General features: G+C 53.2%; 1 protein-coding gene across 2 annotated transcripts; it reads right to left on the bottom strand.

Annotated features, from left to right (window-relative positions):
• Positions 1-1,959: 1,959 nt before the first annotated feature.
• On the bottom strand, positions 1,960-16,109 carry DPP3 (dipeptidyl peptidase 3). Of its 2 annotated transcripts, none has more exons than XM_048858682.2 (18): positions 16,071-16,109; positions 15,105-15,387; positions 14,775-14,864; positions 14,331-14,468; positions 11,955-12,029; positions 11,562-11,655; positions 11,183-11,313; positions 10,695-10,825; positions 10,394-10,452; positions 9,754-9,948; positions 5,547-5,659; positions 5,159-5,251; positions 4,879-4,941; positions 4,425-4,549; positions 3,530-3,650; positions 3,141-3,320; positions 2,731-2,893; positions 1,960-2,181 (listed from the first exon to the last, which is right to left on the bottom strand). In XM_048858682.2, exons 2-18 carry the CDS (start codon positions 15,372-15,374, stop codon positions 2,030-2,032), a joined length of 2,193 nt encoding a protein of 730 aa, XP_048714639.2. In that variant the 5' UTR covers positions 15,375-15,387; positions 16,071-16,109; the 3' UTR covers positions 1,960-2,029. The 2 variants fall into 2 exon arrangements, with proteins under 2 accessions (XP_048714639.2, XP_074986467.1); XM_075130366.1 differs by lacking the exon at positions 16,071-16,109 and adding an exon at positions 15,902-16,024.
• Between the last annotated feature and the right edge of the window lie 5,234 nt (positions 16,110-21,343).

Raw genomic sequence — 21,343 nt, 5'->3', positions numbered from 1 at the left:
GGCAAGAGTGTGGATAGGGGTTGGGGCTGTCAGGAGCCGGGGTGGAGGGGTTAGGGGCGGCAGTGTGGATAGGGGTCGGGGGGAATCAGGAGACAGGGAGCAGGGGGAGTTGGATGGGGGTGGGGTCCCAGGGGGGCAGGCAGGGAGTCCCAGGAGGGGGCAGGCAGGGGACAAGGAGCGGGGGGGGGGGGGGTTGGATGGGGCAGAAGCTGAGTGGGGCAGTAAGTGGGAGGGGGCAGATAAGGAGCAGGGGCCAGGCTGTCTGGGCAGGCACAGCCTTCCCTACCCGGCCCTCCATACAGTTTCACAACCCTGATGTGGACCTCGGGCCAAAGTTTGCCCATCCCTGGACTAGCAGATCATGTAGTCTGACTTCCTATCACAGACTGTTAAATCTCACCCAGTTTCTCCTGTATGAGAGCCCAAGATTTGAGAGAGACTAAAGCATTTCAGCCATCAGGAGACTAACCTGTTGTAAGCCCCAGAGAACCAGTGAGGCCCCCCCAATAAGCAAATTCCCTGTGATGACAGGGAATTGCTGAGATGAGCCATGCCCAGCTGATCCCAGGAGGCGACCCATGCCCTATGCTGCAGCCGAAGGTGGAAAAGCCCCAAGGTTCCTGCCAATCTGACTGGTAGAAATCCCTTCCTGACCCCAAAAATGGTGATCAGCTGCACCCCAAACATCTGGGTAAGACCCTCAGTCAAGCATCTGAACAAGATTCTCAGAGCCCAGGCCACCCATCCGCTGTCCCATCTTCAGCTGTGGCCACTCCCTGACACATCAGAGGAAAGCGGGGGGAAAAAACCCAGATAAATCTGTCCACTTGTGCATGGAAGAAAAAATTCCTTCTTGATCTACTACTTGATCGACTGGCTGAATCCCTGATTACAGTAATTTAACTGCAGACCTGCAAACATTAGGGGTGTGTTGCAGGCAAGGCTGCTCTCCCCGTAGTCCCTGAAGAAAAGGAATGAACAGGGGGATTCAGAGATTCCATGGCCAAAACTGACTACCACACCCTTCCAGCACACAACGGCTGTATCATTTCTCCCAGGTGCTGGATTAAAGTAAGATGTCCCGTTAAAGCCTCCAAGCGATGGTGAATCCCTCCACTTCCCCAGGGAAGCCCTTCGAATGGCTGTGGAAATTGCTTCTGAGATCAAAGTTAAATCTGTCTAAATTCAACTTCCAGCCATTGGGTCTTGCTAGATCTTTGCAGCAGTGGTGAAAAGCTTCCACTACTTGCTCTCTTTTCCAAGTGTAAGTACCTACTACACAGAGCGATCAAGTCAGCTCTTGCCCTTCACTGTGATCAGCTGAATAGACTGAGCTCATCATGCATCCCCTCATGAGGCTTGTTGTGCAACCCTGGCTCATTTTTGTGGCCCTCCTTTGAACGTTCCACACCCTACTGAAAGTGTGTATATCGGAGCCAGACACAGCATTCGAGCAGCAGTTACACTGACACTGGGGGCACAGGCAAGACCATTCCCTGCTACTCGCGATCACGTTAGCCCTTTTGGGCGCAGGGCTGCATTGGGAGCTCATATTGAGGCAATTATCTGTGATGCCAGCTACGTCCTTCTGAGTCCCTTCCTGAACCTGCATTGTTGGCTCCCAGACATACTACCTTGAATTTGTATGTACTGAAACTTCTCAGGGTTCTCTGGGAGGGGAGGGGTCAAGTGGTTAGGGCAGGGGGAACTGGGAGCCAGGACTCTTGGGTTCTATGCCCAACTCTGGGAAGGAACTTGTTGTGGTGGCTTGTGTGGGTGGAGGGGAATGGGAGCCAGGACTCCTGGTAGAAAAGTTGTGGGGAGGGAGTCAGACACTAAGGCCCATTAAACCATGTGCCATTTTGCTGAGGCTGTGATGAGGAGCCCCATTAATGCTCATTTGGGACGAGCTCCCCAACTCTTGTTTGACACATCAGACGCAGCAGAGAGAGATGAGAGGCAGGTACAAAAGCTGAGTGTATTGAGTTTCCGGTGCAGCGTGCGGGGCCGGGGTTGGCTCTCCCTGTTCTCAGCCCTGGCTTGCCCAGAAGTGGGCGTCGCTGTCCGACAGCTCCAGCAGATGGCGCTCCAAGAGCTCAGTATCCTCAGGGAATCGCTCAGAGAAGGAGCAGATCAATCCGGCCGCGGTACCCTCGTACTGCACCAGGGTCACATCCTCGCCTGGGAAGAAGGGGGGGAGACAGGGTCATGGCATTGCCCTCATCACAGCCCCCCACCTAACCTTCACTCCCCCCCCCCACACACAGGTCATGTCTCATGTCCTTGCCTCCTGAGGGAAAGGGGGGTAAGACGAGGTCCCGGTGTTTCCCTCACAGCCCTCTGTATTGCACCCACTCCAGCTCCTGTACCCTTCCACCTGCCCCTGCCTTGTCACTCCACGTCGGTCACCCCTCACTGGCTCCAATCTTAGCCCACCATGCCTTCTCGGAGCCCTCTCCACCTGCACCTGGCACCAAGGCCCCACGGGTCTGAACTCTCAGCTGGCACAGGACTGGGGTAAACCAGGGCTCAGCTTGGCCTGCAGCTCAGGGGTCTAGTTACCCGAAGGGGGCAGCAGGGGTGGGAGTTGTGGGGCAGAACTGTACCCACCACGTGAGTGTCACCCCAGAGCAGGGTGCACGGGGCACTAGGGGGACTCCATACCCTCCAGGCAGTGTTACCCCATAGGGAGGTGGATAAAAGCCTGGGGAGTGCCGGGGGATTCCATACCTTCCAGGCGGGTGTTGGCCTGCACAAACATTTTGCGTGCCTCCTTGCGTAGCAGCACGGTGTCCCGCAGGCTCAGGAATCTCTCCGGCCCCTCGTCTGTCACGGCTGAGAAACCCTCGTAGAGCGCCCGGCCCCCCGCCACATCCGCCGTCGACTTCAGCACCTGCAACACAAAGGGGGCTGAGACCCAGCCAGCCTCCCCCCCCCCAGCGGAACCCCCCCGTACACCCACAACACAGCCACGGTCCCACCACCCCTACCATGATCCCCCTCACAGCAACAGCACTGCCTCATTGAGCCCCACCGTCGAGTAGCGCAGCACCCCTATTGGGGCCAGCACTGACTGTGAGAGGAGAGAGCCCCCTACTGAGCCCCCAGCTTGCGCCCTGCAGCCCTGCCCCGCCCCTCACCTGCAGCCTGAGCAGGAACCGCTCGATGGCCGGCTTCCCCACAGGCAGGATCTTGTTGCGGTTGAGAGTGATGAGTGCATCGGGTTTGCCGTCAGCGCCTGTGGTGTGTTGCAGCGACACCAGCCCCTCGCCCGCCTCCAGCAGCACCCGCAGGATCACGAAGCGCGCCTGCATGTGAGCCTGGGGGAGAGCAGCAAGGTGCCGTGATGAGCCCAGGAGTCCTGGCTCCCAGCCCCCCTCCGCTCTAATCCACTAGATCCCACTCCCCGCCCAGGGCTCAGATAGAACCCTGGCTCCCCCGAGCCCTGCCACACCCCCCCCAGAGGAAGAGTCAAAGGCTGTCCTGCCTCCTTTTAAAGGGCCAGTGCCCCCCTCCACCCCCAGCTCACCTGGCGCCAGGTGCCAGTCTCAGGGGTGTAGAACTCCAGCCCTAGCAGCCCAGCCCGCACCATGTTCAGCCAGTTGATGTAGATCACATCTTCCGCATCCTCGCCTTCCAGCTCAAAAATCCTGTCGGGGGCAGGAGGAGGGAGTGAGGAAGGCCCACTGGGGAACCCCCAAACTCCCCCCCACACACTTCTAGATAAATCTCTGTATTAAGTATCTTCACATAACTCTCATATGCCTTTGTATTATGCCTCTCCATATAACCTTGTATTAAGCTATTTTCATACAACTTTGTATGAAGTCCTTTGATATTGGAACTTTGTAGCAGATCCCTATATAGAAAACTTTGTATTAAGTCTTGGTCTAATGTTATAGCCCCTAAGGATAGTTAAAGTAGAAGAAAAATGTCTTTTTGCTAGGAGTAGAATAAGATTTCCCCCCCGACTCTTTTTGCCCTGTTGAATGAATGAGGTGTGAATGAGTAAGGCGTGAAGGCAAGCATCTCCAGACAGCTGCAACTGTTGGAGAAAGAAAAGGAGTACTTGTGGCACCTTAGAGACTAAAAAATTTATTTGAGCATAAGCTTTCGTGAGCTACAGCTCAGAGGGGGACTTGCTGACAGTGGGGGGCAGCAACAAGTGCAAGGACACCCTCCCCATGGTATCTGCAGGACTGCAGCATTATCCTGAGCCCCAGACCCTGCCATCCCCCAGCCCCCCCGCCACTCTCTCAGTCCCCAGTGACAGCCCCCACCTCCCTACTCACCACCCCCTCCGTACCCAGGTAAAATGAATTCCCCCTATGACAGCCACCCCCACCACTAAGGTGACCCTCCCCATCCATCTGCTGTCCCCAGCCCATGGCAATAGGCCTTGTCCCCCCACCCAGGCCCCTCACCGGAGCACGTCCTTGTTGAGGCAGAGGTAGAGCCCCACGCACTCAGCCCGACACTCCTCGTAGCTCGACGCGATGGTGGAGAACTTGCTGTCCCATGTCTCACCACCCCGGTACCAGCTCTGGATCTTGGGGGGGGCGGGGGGAGAGAGAAGACAAAGTTAGGGGGCAAGGCTGGCACCTGAGGGAATCCCAAAGGCAATGTGGGGGTCAGGGCTAGGGGGCTGGGACTGATACCCAATGGGATCCGATAGGTAATGTGGGGAGGAGGGGTCTGGGGAAGACATGCATGGGGATATTATAGGGGTTGGGGTGCAGGGCTGGCAGGTGGGGGGCACCCCAAGGCGATCACAGATGTTCAGTGTAAGCTGGCCCTGCCACTTCCCTTCCCCCATTAAAGATCATTTCTCTCCCCACCCTCCCCCATCGCCACCACTTCCCCTCTCAGCCCCCTTACCAATTCCCCCGTCTCCGGGTTTATCACAGCCTCCCTGTCGAAGTTACAGGTGCCCTTCTCCTCCTGTGGAATGGGGGAGACGTTAGCATCCACCCTCAGCCAGCACTGCCGCGCTGCACCAGCCGTGCTAACCCATGGGGAGAAGCATCATCCCCAACACTGTGTACAGGGATCCCTCGCCTGGAGCGGAGAGGCAGCCTCCTCTGGGGTAGAGCGCAGGGGCTGTTTATATAGGGATCCTTTCCCCCTCCCCCCATCCCCTGCCAAGGCGGGTGCTTACCTGCACAAAGAGCTTCCCACTGCCATGCCCCAGCAGCTCGTGCAGCCCGACCTGCACCTCAAATGATGGCCCCTTCCACTTAATGTACAGGTCCTGCAAGAGACCCACAGCCTCAGCCAGCCATGGTGTGCGGTGCCCCTTCCTCCCGACGCAGAGTCCATGCTGTCCCAGCCTTGGCCTTCTCCCAAACTCCCACAGCTCTGCCAGTGCCCCTCAATCCTGACCCACTGGCCCCCTGCTATCCCAGCCATGGGCTCCTGACCAACTCTCCCAGTGCCCCTTAGTCCCAACCCACAACCACAGCTATCCCAGCCCTGGCCTTCCCTCAATCCCTACAGCTCTGCCGATGCCCCTCAACCCTGACCTACAGCTCTGGGCTCCCACACACCTTGTCCTCCTCAGCGAGGAAGGTCAGTTTGTCCTTCTGGGTGGCATAGGCCACTGACAGCACGTTGCCCAGGGACACGTTCTTGAAACCTTCGGTCTGGCGGATGTCGTCATCTGGAGAGATGGGGGAAGCAGACACTTGGCTGAGCCCCACCTGCCCCACACTGTGGCCCCAAACCTTCTCCCTGCAGCACAGCGCCCCCTAACACTGCACTAGGGCACTGGGGTCAGCAGTGACTAGGAGAGGGGAGAGTTACACTCCCAGCCCAGAGAGGCTGAACTGTAGTGATCTGACCTCTCCAGGAGATGAACCTCCCTAGAAGCTGCTTTAAACTGTTCCAGGGAAAGCTGCCAGGGAAGATTTCCTTATTTACAAACTCTTTGGCTGGGAGAGCATTAGAGGACCGTCACATGGAGATAGGAGGACTTTTATACTAGCCAAAGGATGGTCTGCGACTCTCTGGGCATTTCTGGGACAAGTCGCAGTGAAACTGCAGCAAAATGTCGACTTGCTTTAATCATATGCGTAAGTCATTGCAGGAAGAGTTGGATGATCAGGGACTGTCTGCGTTGTTGGCATTACAAGATAAGAGCATACATTGCTGCAGCAAACGGGGAGCAAATGGAAACAACTGAAGAGGAGACAGTTCAGACCCAGAGTGCTGAAAAATTTAAATGGCTTGAAATACAGTTTCAGGAAAGCATGAAAGAAATTAACAAGCCAAACCGCTGTGGAAAATCTGCCACTGCCAGCCCAGAAAATAGAACCAGTTCTAAGGAAAGATTTTAAAACAACAGGACAGACTGCGAAAGCCAACCAAGAGGACAGGCTAAGCCTAAAGAGTCTGGCTTCTCAAACTGAACGTGGAATTCCAAAGGAGTACGCTGAGGCAGAGACAATGGAAGCTGTGATCAAGGCAGTTTGCCCGGGACTGAGCTTCAGGAGTTACTTGGAGGGGAAAACTAATCAGAGCCTGCCAAAACCGAGGGTATATTAAGATCTTATTACCAGGAAAAGGATGCAACTGAACTTCCCCTGCAGCTCTCAAGAGTAGCACAAGAGGACGTTTCAGGATGTGCTAGTCCCAGCCCTTGATCTGAGACAGAAAGTACCGTCTGCCTCACAAGAAGCTGATTCTAACTGAAGATATGATGCGGTGCTACAGAGAAGGCTTTACTGGAAACCAAGCTACCTGGTATTACCTGAAAAATCCAAAAGCAGATACATCAAGAATCACACACAGAGATGGGACTTTGAAGAGCCGAGCAAGTAACCAGTCTTGCAAGAGATCAGTTTTATTGGCCACAGACGAAGAGAGACATCAGACATTGTCACTAGAGTCTGTCCACTCGACAAGCAAAAGAACCCTCACCAGCCTACCAGAGCGCCATTAACTCACAGTTACAACAGAACCATTTGGGCTTGTATCAAGAGAAGTCTTGCATCTAGACAGAAGCAAAGGAGGATATGAATACATCTTAGTCGTAAGGAATCACTTCACTGGGCATGTCCAAGCCTACCCTCCCACCACCGAGTCAGGAAACACTGTGGCAGATGAGATCTTCGGTGACTTTGTTTTAAAATTTGGTTTCCCCAAAAGGATCCAAGAGGCAGAGTTTGAAAATCATTTATTCCAAAGGTCACTGGACTACAGTAAAACTGAAACACCTTGCACAACTACAAACCATCCACGGGGCAAAGGCACATGGAAAGCCTGAATCAGGCTCTGCTGGGTAGGTTGAAAACCTTGCCGGAAGAACAAAAGTCAAATTGGAAGCCTTCCCTTAATAAAGTGATTTTTGCCTATAACTGTACATGAAATGAGCAACACGGTTCTCACCCTTCTGTTTATTATATGGAAGTTCAGCACATTTGCCCACTGACATTGCATTTGGTTGACCTATAAACTCTCAGTCTGCACCTGCGAACCGTAAAGATTATGTTGAGAAATGGAACCAGCAGATGAAAGAAGCTTAGAAACCAGCATCAACATGTTCTCAAAAATCTGCTACTCACAAAGGGAATCACTGTGATTAGAAAGTGCATGGTGCTGCCCTCCTGCCAGCTGCACCAGTACTTGTCCAGAGTCTCCCACAGAGAGGGGGACCAGACAAATTAAGATTGTAGTGGGAAGATAAAAAATCATGTAGTACTTCACAGGGAAGGGGACAGTCTAGTCCAGAAGTAATCAATTATATTTTGGTCAAGGTCCAAATTTCTTGGTCAAGGTATAGTCAAGGTCCAGACTCCAGGGAAAATAATAAAACCCCACAACGATGATAACAACAACAAGTAAATAAAAAGATGTTGGGGTCTGTTCAAAAGCATCTGGCGATCTGGATTGGGCCCGTGATCCGCCTATTGACTATCCCTGGTCTAGTCTATGAAGCACAAGCAGAAGACAGGAAAGGAGGTGTTTGCAGTGAAGAACCCTATCTTCCACTTCCCTATGACTTCCCCTTGGATGTAACACCACTACAGAAGACACACAGGACAAGGCAAACTAGCACCGAAGGAAATCAAAATGAGGACAGGAATTTGGACTCCAGGGACTCTGAAAGCGAGAGTGAAGATGAACTACATTGCTGATGGGATCCGATGCTGCCCATGGCACAGAGACTCTGGATCCACAGATATTTCTTCCCCAGCTGGGAAATGAGGATGCTGTTGACTATGTACGTTTGGAAACTGCTGATCACATTGATGGGACATTTGCAACAGCCATTGAAAGACGGGATTAACAAAATGTGACCACGGAACCTGAAACCAGCAGTGTCCCAGAAGACAAATCACTGACACACGAGGTAGGCTGACAAGGAAGAGAAGAGCCCTGCAGATGCTGACATAGGAACAGTTAGGGCACCTACTTATCAATATCTAAATCCAACTATTGGACCGGTGAATGCACCAGGAGGGTGTCCTCATATTTGTCACATGCCATATCCAGTGTCTATTCCTGCACTGTATCCGGCATTCTATCCAAGGCTGATGTAAGGGATACTGAATTACACTGTGGATGTTGATCTACAGCGGTTTATGCCTCTGGATAGTTTGTAATTCTGTTTATTTAGTACGTTTTTCTAAGTAGCTTGCCATATACCCAGTGACTTGGGAGTTACTTGTGATGCCACTGATCACATAGGAACTATTATTCCATAAGATATGAACATCTTTGGGGACTGAATGTAGGATGACCAGCCAGCAAGTGTGAAAAATTGGGACAGAGGGTGGGGAGTAACAGGCATATATATAAAACAAAGCCCCAAATACCAGGACTGTCCCTGAAATCGGGACATCTGGTCACCCTAATTGAAGGTGTTCAGAACTGACTATTCTGTTGGACAGTGGAACAAAAATTGCCACAGAAACTTTCTGCTGAATTTGAAATAAATGGGAGAGAGCTGCAGAAGGTCCCACCGTCAGTCCCAGAACTTGTGACAGATGAGAGGCTCAAATGACAACGACAGTGATGTGCTGGGACTATTGCTAATAACTCAAACGGATGGACTGGATTAGATTTTGCTCGGGAAGACATTACATGAACTGCGGGGAGCGTAGTACTCCAAAGGGAACGTCAGGGTTAGATTTGCCTGTGCGTGTCCCTTTAAGGATTGAAGGACTGCCGAGGGGGTCCAAAGGGGAAGCTCTGGATGTAGCAATAGCGTCATCTGTGCTCTGAAAGCACTGAGCAGTAATGGGGCTTGTGCAACGTGTGTGGGTGTGTTTGAGTTTTGATACAAAGCTTAATAAAACTCCAGTTTTAAAACTGCTCCCGGACTGGGAGCGTAACAAGAGTGCCTATGGTACCCTCCACTCTGCTCGCTGCAGCACAGTGCCTGCTAGTGCGGCATTGGGATCAGCACTGACTGCAAGGGCAAAGCACCCCCTACTGAATCCTCCCTGCAGCACAGCACCCCATAGGGCCTTGCTAGGGCATTGAGGCCAGCACTCATCATGAGGGGAGAGCAGGTCAAGGGGACAGACCAGTGGGCTTTACATGGGGTCTGGTCTCCCGTGCCAATGGCTGGGATGCAGATGCAGGGGATTCTGGATAGTGCCAGGGTGGAAGAGGATTGTGGATAGCTCCTGAGAGGCACACAGGATTCTGAGAAGGGATGCAGACAGAGAGGATTCTGGGTAGCCCCTGGGGAGGTGCAGAGCACTGTGGACAGGGGCGCAGGCACAGAGGATTGTGGGTAGTGCTCACAGTTGGGGATGTTGATGCCAGCCGGGATCCCACTGCCTGCGAATGTCAGCACATCCAGCGAGGTGAAGTCCGGCGTGAGGAAGGTGTCCTTCTCGAAGGCACGGGGCCAGGGCAGCTCCAGCAGCAGCTGCTCAGCTGACTCCACCAGCCGCGCAAACTTGGCGCTCATGGCCTTGTTCACAACGGCCACAAATCCTGGGGGGAGAGAGCGGGTGCTGTGGACGGGGCTGGCTAGTACTGCCCTGCCCCAGCTAGCCAGCCACCCTCTGCCCAACACCACCACAACCCCCCCCCCACTGCAGAATGCAACCCCTCACAAAACACCCCAACAGTCACACAAAACTACACTCCTCCCCTACAACTCCCCCAAAGCAATTACAATATATGACCACCATCTGCAAAACACACCTACAGTACACAGTTGCAAGGGACACACAACCACACACCCCCAATGACACTACACGACTACACAACCAACTCCTCTCAGCAGTCAGCCACACCCAAACACAATGACAGTACAAAAGCACACCCAGAAAAAAACACACACACCCCCGTCCACAGCCAACCCATCCCCTCCCTCCCACTACTCCAACCCCTCCCAGTTCCCCAGGGTTCCTTTGAGGGAACCAGCGTGTTTTACCTTCAAACTCCCCCCGGGAGCCATAGGGGTCTCGGTAGCTTTCAATAAAGCCGATGTAACTGTGGAGGGAGAGAGCACATTAAATGGCCTGGCCTGCCCTGGACAAGAGACAAGCCCCTGGTTCGCTGATCCCAGGAGGCGAATGTCCCTATCAACAAACCCCTCTCCTTTCCTCTCCCAGCTAGCACCTGACTTCTCTCAAAATCCCTGGATGCCAGCCCTCTCTGCTCAAACCCACTGAACCCCACTTCCCTCCTACAGCTGGGGACAGAACCCAGAAGACCCGGTTCCCAGCTCCCACCTTTCGACAATAGGCCCCTTGTCACGGATCCAGCTGCGGGAACCTTCCTTGTGGGCCGCAATGGAGCCCTGCGTGAAGCTACGGATGTAATGCTCCAGCATGTGCTCCTGGTTGGTGTTGGCAGCATGAGCCTGGGAGAGAAGAGGGGCAGACACCTAGCTCATCAACGACTATTCATCTGGCTTCAGCCATTCCTCTCCCCACCCCACAATAAATTCCTCCTCCCCCATCACCATTTCAACTCCAGGAAGTGAGAACCTAGGGGTCCTGGCTCCCAGCCCCTCCTCCCAGAACTGGGAACAGAACCCAGGAGTCCAGGCTCTCAGTCTTTTTGCCCTAAGACTATCTTCTCTCTCTGGAAATAAAAATAAGGTTTCCCTTTGGTGGCAGAGTTAGGGTTTAAAACCTACAAAAGCCACTGGGAGAGACCCCCCCCCCGCACACAACTCAGTGCACATGCAGAGCAGGGGCGGCAGGGACACACATGCCTTGGTGCGCTGTAGGTTTTCCACCACTCTCTCCAGCAGGGGTGCGTAGTCCCCGCGGGTCACGCGGAACGTGCAGCCCTCAAACTCAAAGCAACGCAGCTTGGGGGCCAGCTCATGGTCGACGGGTGCATCTGGGGGAAGAGAGAGATAATTCAATGTGGGGGAAGAGAGTGGGGAGTGCAGGCAGGGAGCTAAGCATGGGGGTGAGATCCAGGCAGCAGGTGAGGGGGGTGGCATAGGGAGTACGGGTTGGGGGATTGGGGAGAGATCCAGGTAGCATGGGGAGCACAGGTCAGAGGAGCTCAGGGAGGTGGGCAGTGTGGGGAGCACAGACCAGGGGGATCCAAGCAGTGAAGGGGCAGAGAAGGGGGAGTCTTACCAGTGCCCAGCACTGATGCCAGCCGCACCTCATAGCATGTCTGCCCTGCCTTGTCCTTCTCCTTGAAGAGCCGCGTGTTGTAGGCACTGATGTTCTGAAAGAGATGAGGAGATGGTACTGGAGGGGGTGGGATATTTACCCCATCTGACCCCCCCTTCAGTGGGCCCCCTACAATCCTATGCAGAGACACTGGGATCAGAGTGGGGGATGGGAAACCTGGAGGGCGCAGACCGCAGGAGGCCTGATGCTGGCCTTGCCCTATGGGCACAAGGTCCGTAGCAATGCAGATGCAGCAGACACACCCCACGGAGGTGGTCAGGCTTGGGGCTGCCCTGTGCGGGGCTGTCTGGGGGGACCCGGGGAGATGTCCTATGTCAGCACGCCAGCAGGTACCTGCGAGTCGAGGAATTTCTGGGCTAGCTGGGCATCCTCCAAACAGCAGTTCCCGGAGAAATAGGTCGTGGTGCCCTGAGGGGGAGGGCAGGGTGTCACAGAGAGACTGCTAACCCCCTCTTCCCGCCACCAACCGAGACTGCTCATACAGCCCCTCCCCGCCGCCAGCCACACCCACTGACCCCCAACCTCCCCACCATGCCCACTGAGACACACACACACACACCCCGCCGCCAGCCATGCCCACTGACACACAGACACCCCGCCACCAGCCACACCCACTGACACACAGACAAACACACACCGCCAGCCACGCCCACTGAGACACAACACACACACCGCCACCGCCGCCAGCCACACCCACTGAGACACACACCCCCGCCGCCAGCCACACCCACTGAGACACACACCCCCGCCGCCAGCCACACCCACTGAGACACACACAGACACACACCACCAGCCACGCCCACTGAGACACAACACACACCCCCCGCCGCCAGCCAAGCCCACTGACACACAGACACACCCCGCCGCCAGCCACGCCCACTGACACACAGACACCCCGCCACCAGCCACACCCACTGACACACAGACAAACACACACCGCCAGCCACGCCCACTGAGACACAACACACACACCGCCGCCGCCAGCCACACCCACTGACACACACCCCCCCGCCGCCAGCCACACCCACTGAGACACACACACACACCCCCGATTGTCCAGTGGCCCCACTGGTTCATAGAATCATAGAATATCAGGGTTGGAAGGGACCTCAGGAGGTCATCTAGTCCAACCCTCTGCTCAAAGCAGGACCAATCCCCAATTTTTGCCCCAATCCCTAAATGGCCCCCTCAAGGATTGAACTCACAACCCTAAGTTTAGCAGGCCAATGCTCAAACCATGTACTTTTAAAAAAAAGTGCTATTAACTTTTTGATTCTTTGGCTAACTGTTCTTCAATGTGTTTTAAATTAAGTTTGAACTCCTGACAGGCTCTGGCGAGGCCAAACCTTACTGCAAACCATTAGAAACACTGAAAGAAATACACAATAATATAATATGCTGCATGGATGAGCCCTCAAATCTTGAAGGGGGGGAAGTGCATGGCTTGTGTAATTATATGAGCAATCGGGGCTAAACCATCTTTAATGGCTGAGGATGAATCAAGCTTTATACATGTCACAATGGCCTGGTGTCCTGAGTGTGGAGCAGAGTGAGACCTAGGCCCTCCACTAGTTTGACATTGAGCAAACCTTGCTATCTGCGTGATCTCAAACCACAGTTCTTTCAGTTTCTGTTCTGCACAAAAGCTTCCGCCTTAATTTAGTGCTCTAGTTCAGCGTTTTTCAAAGTTCAGGTCAGGTCGCAGCATAGAAGGCACTGGGTCGCTCTGGTCAGCACTGCTGACCAGGACATTAGAAGTCCCGTCGGCAGTCCTGCCCAGCTAAGGCAGGCTAGCGCCTACCCGTTCTGACACCACTCTGCGCCCTGGAAGCGGCCAGCAGCAGGTCCAACTTCTAGGCAGGGGGGCCACGGGGCTCCACGTGCTGCCCCCACCCCAAGCACCAGCTCCGCACTCCCACTGGCCGGTTCCCAGCCAATGGGAGCTGGGGGGGAGGGGTTGGGCGGTGCCTGGAGGCAAGAGCTGTGCAAAGCTGCTTGCGGGCCTCCGCCTAGGAGCTGGACCTGTTGCTGGCCTCTTCAGGCAGAGCACTGTCCACAGTGCCAGGACAGGCGGGAAGCCTGCCTCTGCACCCTGGCTGTGCCGCTGACCAGGAGCCGCAGGAGATAAGTCCATGCCCCAATCCCCTTCCCCAGCCCTGAGCCCGACCCCAAACCTGGAACCCCTTCCTGCACCCTACACCCCTCATCCCCACCCCAGAGCCTGCACCCCCCAGCCCAGAGCCCTGACCCACTGTTGCACCCCAAACCCCGCATCCCCAGCTCCACTGGGTCGCGGGCATCAACAGTTTTCTTCAACTGGGTCCCCAGAAAAAAAGTTTGAAAACCACTGTTCTAGTTCAACCAGGAATTAATTCAGGGCAGTTGTATGGCTGTGTTATACAGGAGATCAGACTAGATGACTGCAGTGGTTCCTCGTAGCCTTAGAATTCATGAATCTATAAATCAACCTGTTTGACTGGTTTATACTAACCAATGAGAATAAACCTTTCTTTAGGAAAAAAACTAAAAAGTACAAAGGCAAAACAAGATGACAATAGATTATATAAATCAAGGTTTCCTGCTGACTGATTTAAATCATAATTCAAATCAGTGGTTTAATCACTAATTTAAATCAATCCATTCTGGTTGCTCCCAAACCCCACCCCTCCCCAGGCTGGAATCATCATGTGTGTATGTGTGGGGCATTACCTTCTCTCTGAGCCCCAGCTGTCTCTGCTGCGGGTCCAGCGAGAACATCAGCTCCCCACACCTATCCCACAGCGACTCCATCTCCTCTGGCCGCTCCTGGAATGCCTGGCTCTGCCAGATCAGCTGCCGGAGCTTGTCCTAGGGGAGAAAGGGACTGAGCTGTGACGGAGAGGGGGATAAGCGGGCTGGAGACATGGGGTGAGGGAGGGCCAAACAGCCTCCCCTCCACGGAACATTTAACTTAGTCAGGGACCTGCCCCATAGCCAATGAGAGGGAAGGAAAGTGATGATTAGCTGGGGAAGACGGCTGGCACAGAGCTCTTGGCAAGAGGATGATGCTGTGTCTAGGGAGCAGTGCCTCCCCATGGAGACTCCAAAACACATTCCATCCCCGTGACCCTGGCATGTGACCCCTCCCTCCGCCCCCTGCGACCACAGACTCACCTTGGGCAAGTTGGGCACAAACTTGGTGTCCCCAAAAGATTTGTAGTTCCCCATGTTGGAAAAGATGCCAGCGGCGTAAACCAGGAACGCCTACGGGGAGAGAGGAATGATCAGGGTCTAGGCAGGCACTCCAGTGCCAGGAAGAACCTAGGAGTCCAGGCTCCCAACCTCCCTTCCCCCCACTCTAACCTACTAACACCCAATCCTCTCCCAGAGCCAAAGAAACCCAGGAGACCAGCCTCCCAGCCCCTCCCCAGTGCTCTAACCCACTAGACCCCACTCCCCTTCTAGAGCTGGAGACAGAGCCCAGGTATCTGGGTATGATGGTACCTGGTACTCCAGGTCAGTGAGGCCAGCAGAGCGTGCCAATTCCCCCAGCTGGTCAGGGTCCTGGGCACGGAAGAGCCGAGAGAGCAGCACATAGATGGCTGGTGCCTCAGGTGAGGTCTGGAGCAGCACAATCAGCCCCCCGTACCAGCAGGCACGTGACAGATAGTGGGCGTAGAGCCGCTCGCCCCGCAGCAGCAGCCGGAAGGCCTCGCTGCAGTCCAGGAGCGCCAGCCCCACATCGTTGGGCAGCACATACTGTGAGTCAACCATCTTGCTGGCCAGCCTGTGGGGAGAGCATGGGTGCCCCTCAGTCCCAACCCACAGCCCATGTTCTAATCCAGAGACCCCACTCCCCTTCCACTTCCATATTCATCCCTAGGCTGGTTATTGTCCACCCCCCACACAATAGCTACAGCAGACTGTCAGCAAGGACAGGCAGGGCTATTGCCCCACAGCTGAGCCAAAGTGGCATAAGCACAACCAGGGACACAACCACCCACTCATGCAATGGCCTACCTGACTGACCTACACAACCACACAATTGCCCTCCCTAGCACGACTGTACAAAGACACTTCCACTCCAGGATGCAGCACCCCAGGGGAGGCTAGGTAAGGGATCCTGTATAAACTGCCCCCACGCCTCACCCTAGAGGCGGCTGCATCTCAGCATCACTCCCCCCCCGCGACACTGCCCTCATTGCACCCTTGTATTGCAGCAACATCTGCACCCACAAGTGCCTGCACCCCCCCAGTGCCTCCGCTCCCACTCTCCCTGTGCCCAGCCCCCCAACTCACACCTGGTGCCTCCCCAGTCCGTGCAAGGCCTCTGCCCCCTGCACCGCGGGGGGGGGTCTTCACCACCCCCCAGAACCCCCACTGCTCTGAGGATTGCCCCTCCGCCCGGCAGGCTGCACGAGACCCGCCCCGCACCCAACTCGAGCTACAGCACGCGCCCAGAGCCCCCACCTGCCGCCACTGCCCACTTCCTGCTTGCGGCCCCTCCCCCAGCGCCTTTCCATTCATAACCTCGGTCCTCGCCCACCCACCAATCCGTGCCCTCTGCCAGAGAGACGGACGCTCTTTGCAGCCAATCGTGCTTCAGCATGGGCAGGCCTTCGCCTTCCGAGGTTCTCCGCTGCCACACGCGTTACCCCAAAGGGCCGGCCCGTGCTCTGGCGCCTCAGGGGCCGTTGTCATGTCACTGACGGGAGGGGAAGGTCCCAAATCCCATGGCCCACCCCCGAGCCTGCCAGTCCACCTGCCCTGGGGCTGGATCGGGGCTGGTGCCCCGAGCGGGGCAAGGCCCCGGCTCCCGTTCCCTGACAAACCAGATTGGATCCGGCTTTACTTTCCCAGAGGGTCACAGACTGCCCTGCTCCTGGAGGCCGGGGGGGGGCAACCTGGGTATTTTTTTTGGTTTGTTTTTTTTGCGATTTTCCAGAAAACTCACAACCAAACCATGCAGAGAGATTCTCTAGCCGGCCTGTATCTGCTGGCAATTTTGCAGGATTGTGATTATTTATTATGTGTATTACAGCAGCGCCTAGGAGCATGATTCCCAGAGAGGACCCGATTGTGCTAGGCATTGTACAAATGCAGAACGCACAGACCCTGCTCCAGAGCACCTACAATCAAAGTACAAGCCGGGAGACAACAGGGGTAGAGAGATGGGGGAGCACAAGGAACCAGTGAGACAGTTGTGGTCAGCATGAGAGGCTGTCTGGGCTCAGCACACCTGCAGGCTCACTGTTGTCAAGTTGTTTCTAGGTGTCACGGCAAAGGAGAGATGCCACCGCCACCAAAAGTACCTCTGTTTGGGGAGTCATCCAAGCCACGCCTCTTGGTGTCTTCACTGGTTCCTTAGTTTCATCTTCTTTCTAGTTTGTATTGCTTGATATCCGAATCCAGGGTCTAGTGTAATCCCATCACATCTTTGGGTCCTGGAAAGGGCTCCATATGGATTGTGCATCTGGCTGCAGGGTTACATTGGCCAATGTCAGTGACAACTTTGGATAACAGGAGCCCCTGCGACTCCTGAACTGGCCCAGCCCAAGCCCAAAGCAAAAGAAAGTGGCTCTTAGCTCCATTTCTGGTCTTCCAGCCCCAGTGATGGAGCTCCCAGGAATTGGTGCTCTGGGACTATATGAAGTTGGTCTAGTGTACTCATCAAATGCAACACAAACTCCTGCAGGCACATCTGCCACTGTTCTGTTCACCTGCTCCATCAGTGCCCATACCAAGAGCAGTATCAACCAGGCCTTTTCCTCCCCACAAATCCGTTTTCAGCATAATGCTGCTACCAATACCAAGATATAGTTTAGCTTCTACTCCTTGGGGTATCATCCACTATATCATATCCCCTTTATATATAATATAAGTTTGAGTTATAAAATAATCCATAACTCTTATAAAGCACTTTCAATCCATGGATCTCAAAGCACTGTACAAAGGTGGTCAGTATCATTATCCCCATATTACAGATGGAGAAACTGAGGCACGGACCAAAGACATGAAGAGGATGGGTCTATGACAGAGCAAGGACCAGAACTCAAGTTTCTTAAGTTGCAGTCTAGTGTTCTAGCCAGTGTTCCACCCTGACTTTCAGGGCTGCAGGGAACCTCTATCCAAATATCATAATTAATCTAATTAACATCCCCTTTACCTCCTCCCACCACTCCTCTTCCAGATCCAGGAATAGAATCCAGGAGTCCTAACTACCAGCCCCTGCCCACCCCCAACACACTATATCTAGGGCTGTGAGTCTGTCACAGAGGTCATGGATTCTGTGACTTTCTGGGACCTCTGTGACTTCTGCATTGGGTGGTGTGGCTGGCCTGGGGGCCACCCAAGCAGCTTGGGCAGCCCCCGGGCCAGCCACACCAGCCGCTGCTAGGGCAGTCTCGGGACACTGTGCACCCACCCCCACCGGTAGCAGCGGGGGTCCTGGGATGCACGCTGCTGTCTCCCCGCAGAACACCTGCACACTCCTGAACAGCTCCCCCTCCCCCCATCAGAGCACCCAACATTTACTCAGGGGTATATAGTACAAGTCATGGACAGGTCATGGGCCATGAATTCTTGTTTATTGCCCATGATCTGTCCATGACTTTTACTAAAAATACCCATGGCTAAAACGCAGCCTTAACAATACCTCATTCTCCTCCCAGAGCCAGGGACAGAACTCAGGTGAAGGGAGTGGAATCTAGTGGTTAGAGGAGATGGGGCTGGGAGCCAGGACTGAATACAGCAACCCTGGAAGAGAAAGTGATTATAGAGAGATACCTTTTTTAACCTGGAACCAAGAAGCAGAAGGGGAAAAAGATAATTATGTTATAGAGCTGAGAAGACAGGCATCCATATGTAATGCTGGAGACATTAAAGATTCCCTAATTAGAGACAGGATCATTTGTGGGACACTGATTCCAGCTTACTGGAAAGATTGTGGAAAGAAACAGATCTAACCCTAGAGAAATGCCTCCAAACAGCAAGGGCAACTAAACTGTCTGGGGAAGGAGCAAAACAGTGACAGTCACTAGTGCAGACCAAGTACACAGGCTCAAGATAAAGGAACCCAGGAAGCAGGACAGAGACATACCAGCCAAGAATGCAGGCATCATGGTCCAGTGAGTGGCATGAAAGGCAGAAAGGAAAATGCCCAGCCTATGGACAATGGTGCAAGGGTTGTGGAATATAGAACCACTTTATGTCTCAATGCCAGTACATGAAGTGACTGAGGATGTAGCAACTTCCAGTGGGAAAGAGGAGATCTCTTTAGCAGATCCAGAGACACTCACTCAATGTCCATGCACTGCAGGAGAAAGCTGCCCACCATTAAACTACCATATTTGCAACTATGTTATTGGATCGACAACCGATTGGACCCCAGATGGACTGCAGAGCCAGCTGCAATGTAATCCCAGCAACAATGATGAGCACCAGTATTAGACTGGAGGAATGTGACTAAGTGCTGGTGATATTCATTCTGAGGCTAGTGAGCAAATGCAGATGCTTGATAAGAAACCCACGAGACAAGAGACATTACTTGGAGCTCAAAGTAGTTGATATACAGAAGCACCACCCGCTGCTGAGCAGCTGGGCAGGACAAGCCATGGATCTGATAATAACACAACACGAGAACACCTTCAACGTGAGAGAGGAGGGAGAACAGTCACTGTGAGCCCTATCCAGCACTATATCAGAATATCTATATAATAAGATCCCACAATTGTCACCTGTTCGAGTGTCACTCAGAGGCCTAGACTGTCTGTGGAGTCAGTGTGAAGGGATGGAAGCAGCTACAAGCATGGCTGTGAGCTCTTTTGGTTCAGAATATCACCAGGTTCGATCATCACTGGGTTTCGCCATTTGTTACTGTCCATTCTTTACGTTCTCAGCCATTTTGACTTTACAGATTACACCTGTGTTGTGTACAGCTACAGTAAGGCATTTATCCACGCCAGGCCAAGAGTTCTAGACCATTGTGAGATCAGAGGTAACTCAACCAATCACCACCCTTGCTCTACAGCTAACTTGCATGCAACAGTTTCATTGGTCATATGAGGGAGACAGCACAGGTGGTGAATTACTTGGCCCACCTGCCACACCTATGTGACAGCATGGGCTTTCAGCAATTAGAAAAGACATATCTCATGGAGACGGACACCAAGAGGACAAGCTGAAAATAGAAACAGACCCTCATGTGCAGCCTGTGAGACAACCATAATGCAGAGACCACCTTCTGTAGGTAAAAGAGACAAGCTTTCAAGCTACATTTGTGTATCTCAACACTTGTCTCTCTCACCAACAGAAGTGGTTCCAATAAAAGATATGACCTCACCCACCTTGTCTCTCTAATATCCTGGGCCCAACACTGCGTGGGATGTTACAAATGGGTTCTGCTGTGTTGAGCTAAATGAGCCATCCTGCCACCTTTTGGCAGGCACTGCAGAATCTGAATGCCACTGGCATCAGCCCCGGAGGTGTTCCACCTTACACAGATAAAGATGAATGAGTCACTGGCCTGGAAGTTGCTGGTTGCTTAGGGACCAGAGATCATGACACGATTACATTCAAAATGGGCAAACAGAAAACAGTCCCAATCAGTAACATAGACTTGATTCTTCAGAAGGGCTAATTTCCCAAAGTGGAGAAAAATTATATGTGAAATTGATTGGGAGGAAAAATGTAAATGGAAAAAATGTGAACAAAAACTGGAAGCTCTTTAAGAAGAGCAGATCTTTTAGAAAAACATCCAGTCTTGATTTTAAAATTGTCAGTGACGGAGAATCCACCACAGTCCTTAATAAATTGTCCTAATGGCTAATTACTTTCACCATTAAATATGTATGGCTGATTTCCAGTCTGAATTAGTCTAGCTTCAACTTCCAGCCATTGGCTTATATTATACCTTTCCCTGATAGATTGAAGAGCCCATTATTAAATATTTATTCTACATGTAGGTGACTGAGATCAAGTCACCCTTTGACCTTCACTTTGTTAAGCTAAACAGATTCAGCTCCTGGAGTCTCTCACTCTAAGGCACGTTTTCTAATCCTTAAACCATTCTTGTGATTCTTCTCTAAACCCTCTCCTATTTATCAACATCCTTCTTGAATTGTGGGCACCAGAACTGGATACAGGATTCCAGCAGCAATCTCACCAGTGTCCAATACAGAGGTAAAACCACCTCTTTACTCCTACTCAAAATTCCCCTGTTTATGCATCCCAAGATCGGATTAGCTATTTTGACCACAGCTTCACACTGGTAGCTCATGTGAGGTTGATTACCCACCACGACCCCCACATCTTTTGCAGAGTCACTGCTTGCCAGGATAGAGAACCCCATCCTGTAAGCTTGGCCCACGTTTTTTGTTCCCAGATGTATACATAGGGTTACCATATGTCCGTATTTTCCCGGACATGTCCAGCTTTTTGGTTCTTAAATTGCCATCTGGGAGGAATTTTTAAAAATCTAAAAACATCCGGGATTTTGCCATTATTATTTTTCCCCAAAGAAGAGTTGATCATTCAAGAAAGAGAGTGAATGTTGATCATTCGAGAAAGAAAGTGAATATTGATCACTCGAGAGTGCCCACTTTTCCCCCCTAGCTCCCAGCACTTGCACCGCGAAACAGCTGTTTTGCGTAGCTGGGAGGGAGGGGGGAGGAGGGGGAACGCAGCGCGCTCAGGGGAGGAGGTGGGGCCGGAGCAGAGATTTGGGGAAGGGGTCCAACGGGGCA

Source organism: Caretta caretta, chromosome 7 (genome assembly GCF_965140235.1).
Source record: "Caretta caretta isolate rCarCar2 chromosome 7, rCarCar1.hap1, whole genome shotgun sequence".
NCBI classification, from domain to species: domain Eukaryota; kingdom Metazoa; phylum Chordata; order Testudines; family Cheloniidae; genus Caretta; species Caretta caretta.
Note: the sequence above shows the minus strand (reverse complement) of the source record. Positions and strands in the feature narration are given on the sequence as shown.

Excerpts from the sequence above, each read along its gene's own strand:
- DPP3 (XM_048858682.2), bottom strand. The coding sequence starts at position 15,374 with ATGGTTGACTCACAGTATGTGCTGCCCAACGATGTGGGGCTGGCGCTC. Across the intron at positions 11,656-11,954 it reads AGAAATTCCTCGACTCGCAG|AACATCAGTGCCTACAACAC; the intron begins GTACCTGCTGGC and ends CATCTCTTTCAG. Across the intron at positions 5,252-5,546 it reads TCCTCGCTGAGGAGGACAAG|GACCTGTACATTAAGTGGAA; the intron begins GTGTGTGGGAGC and ends GGTCTCTTGCAG.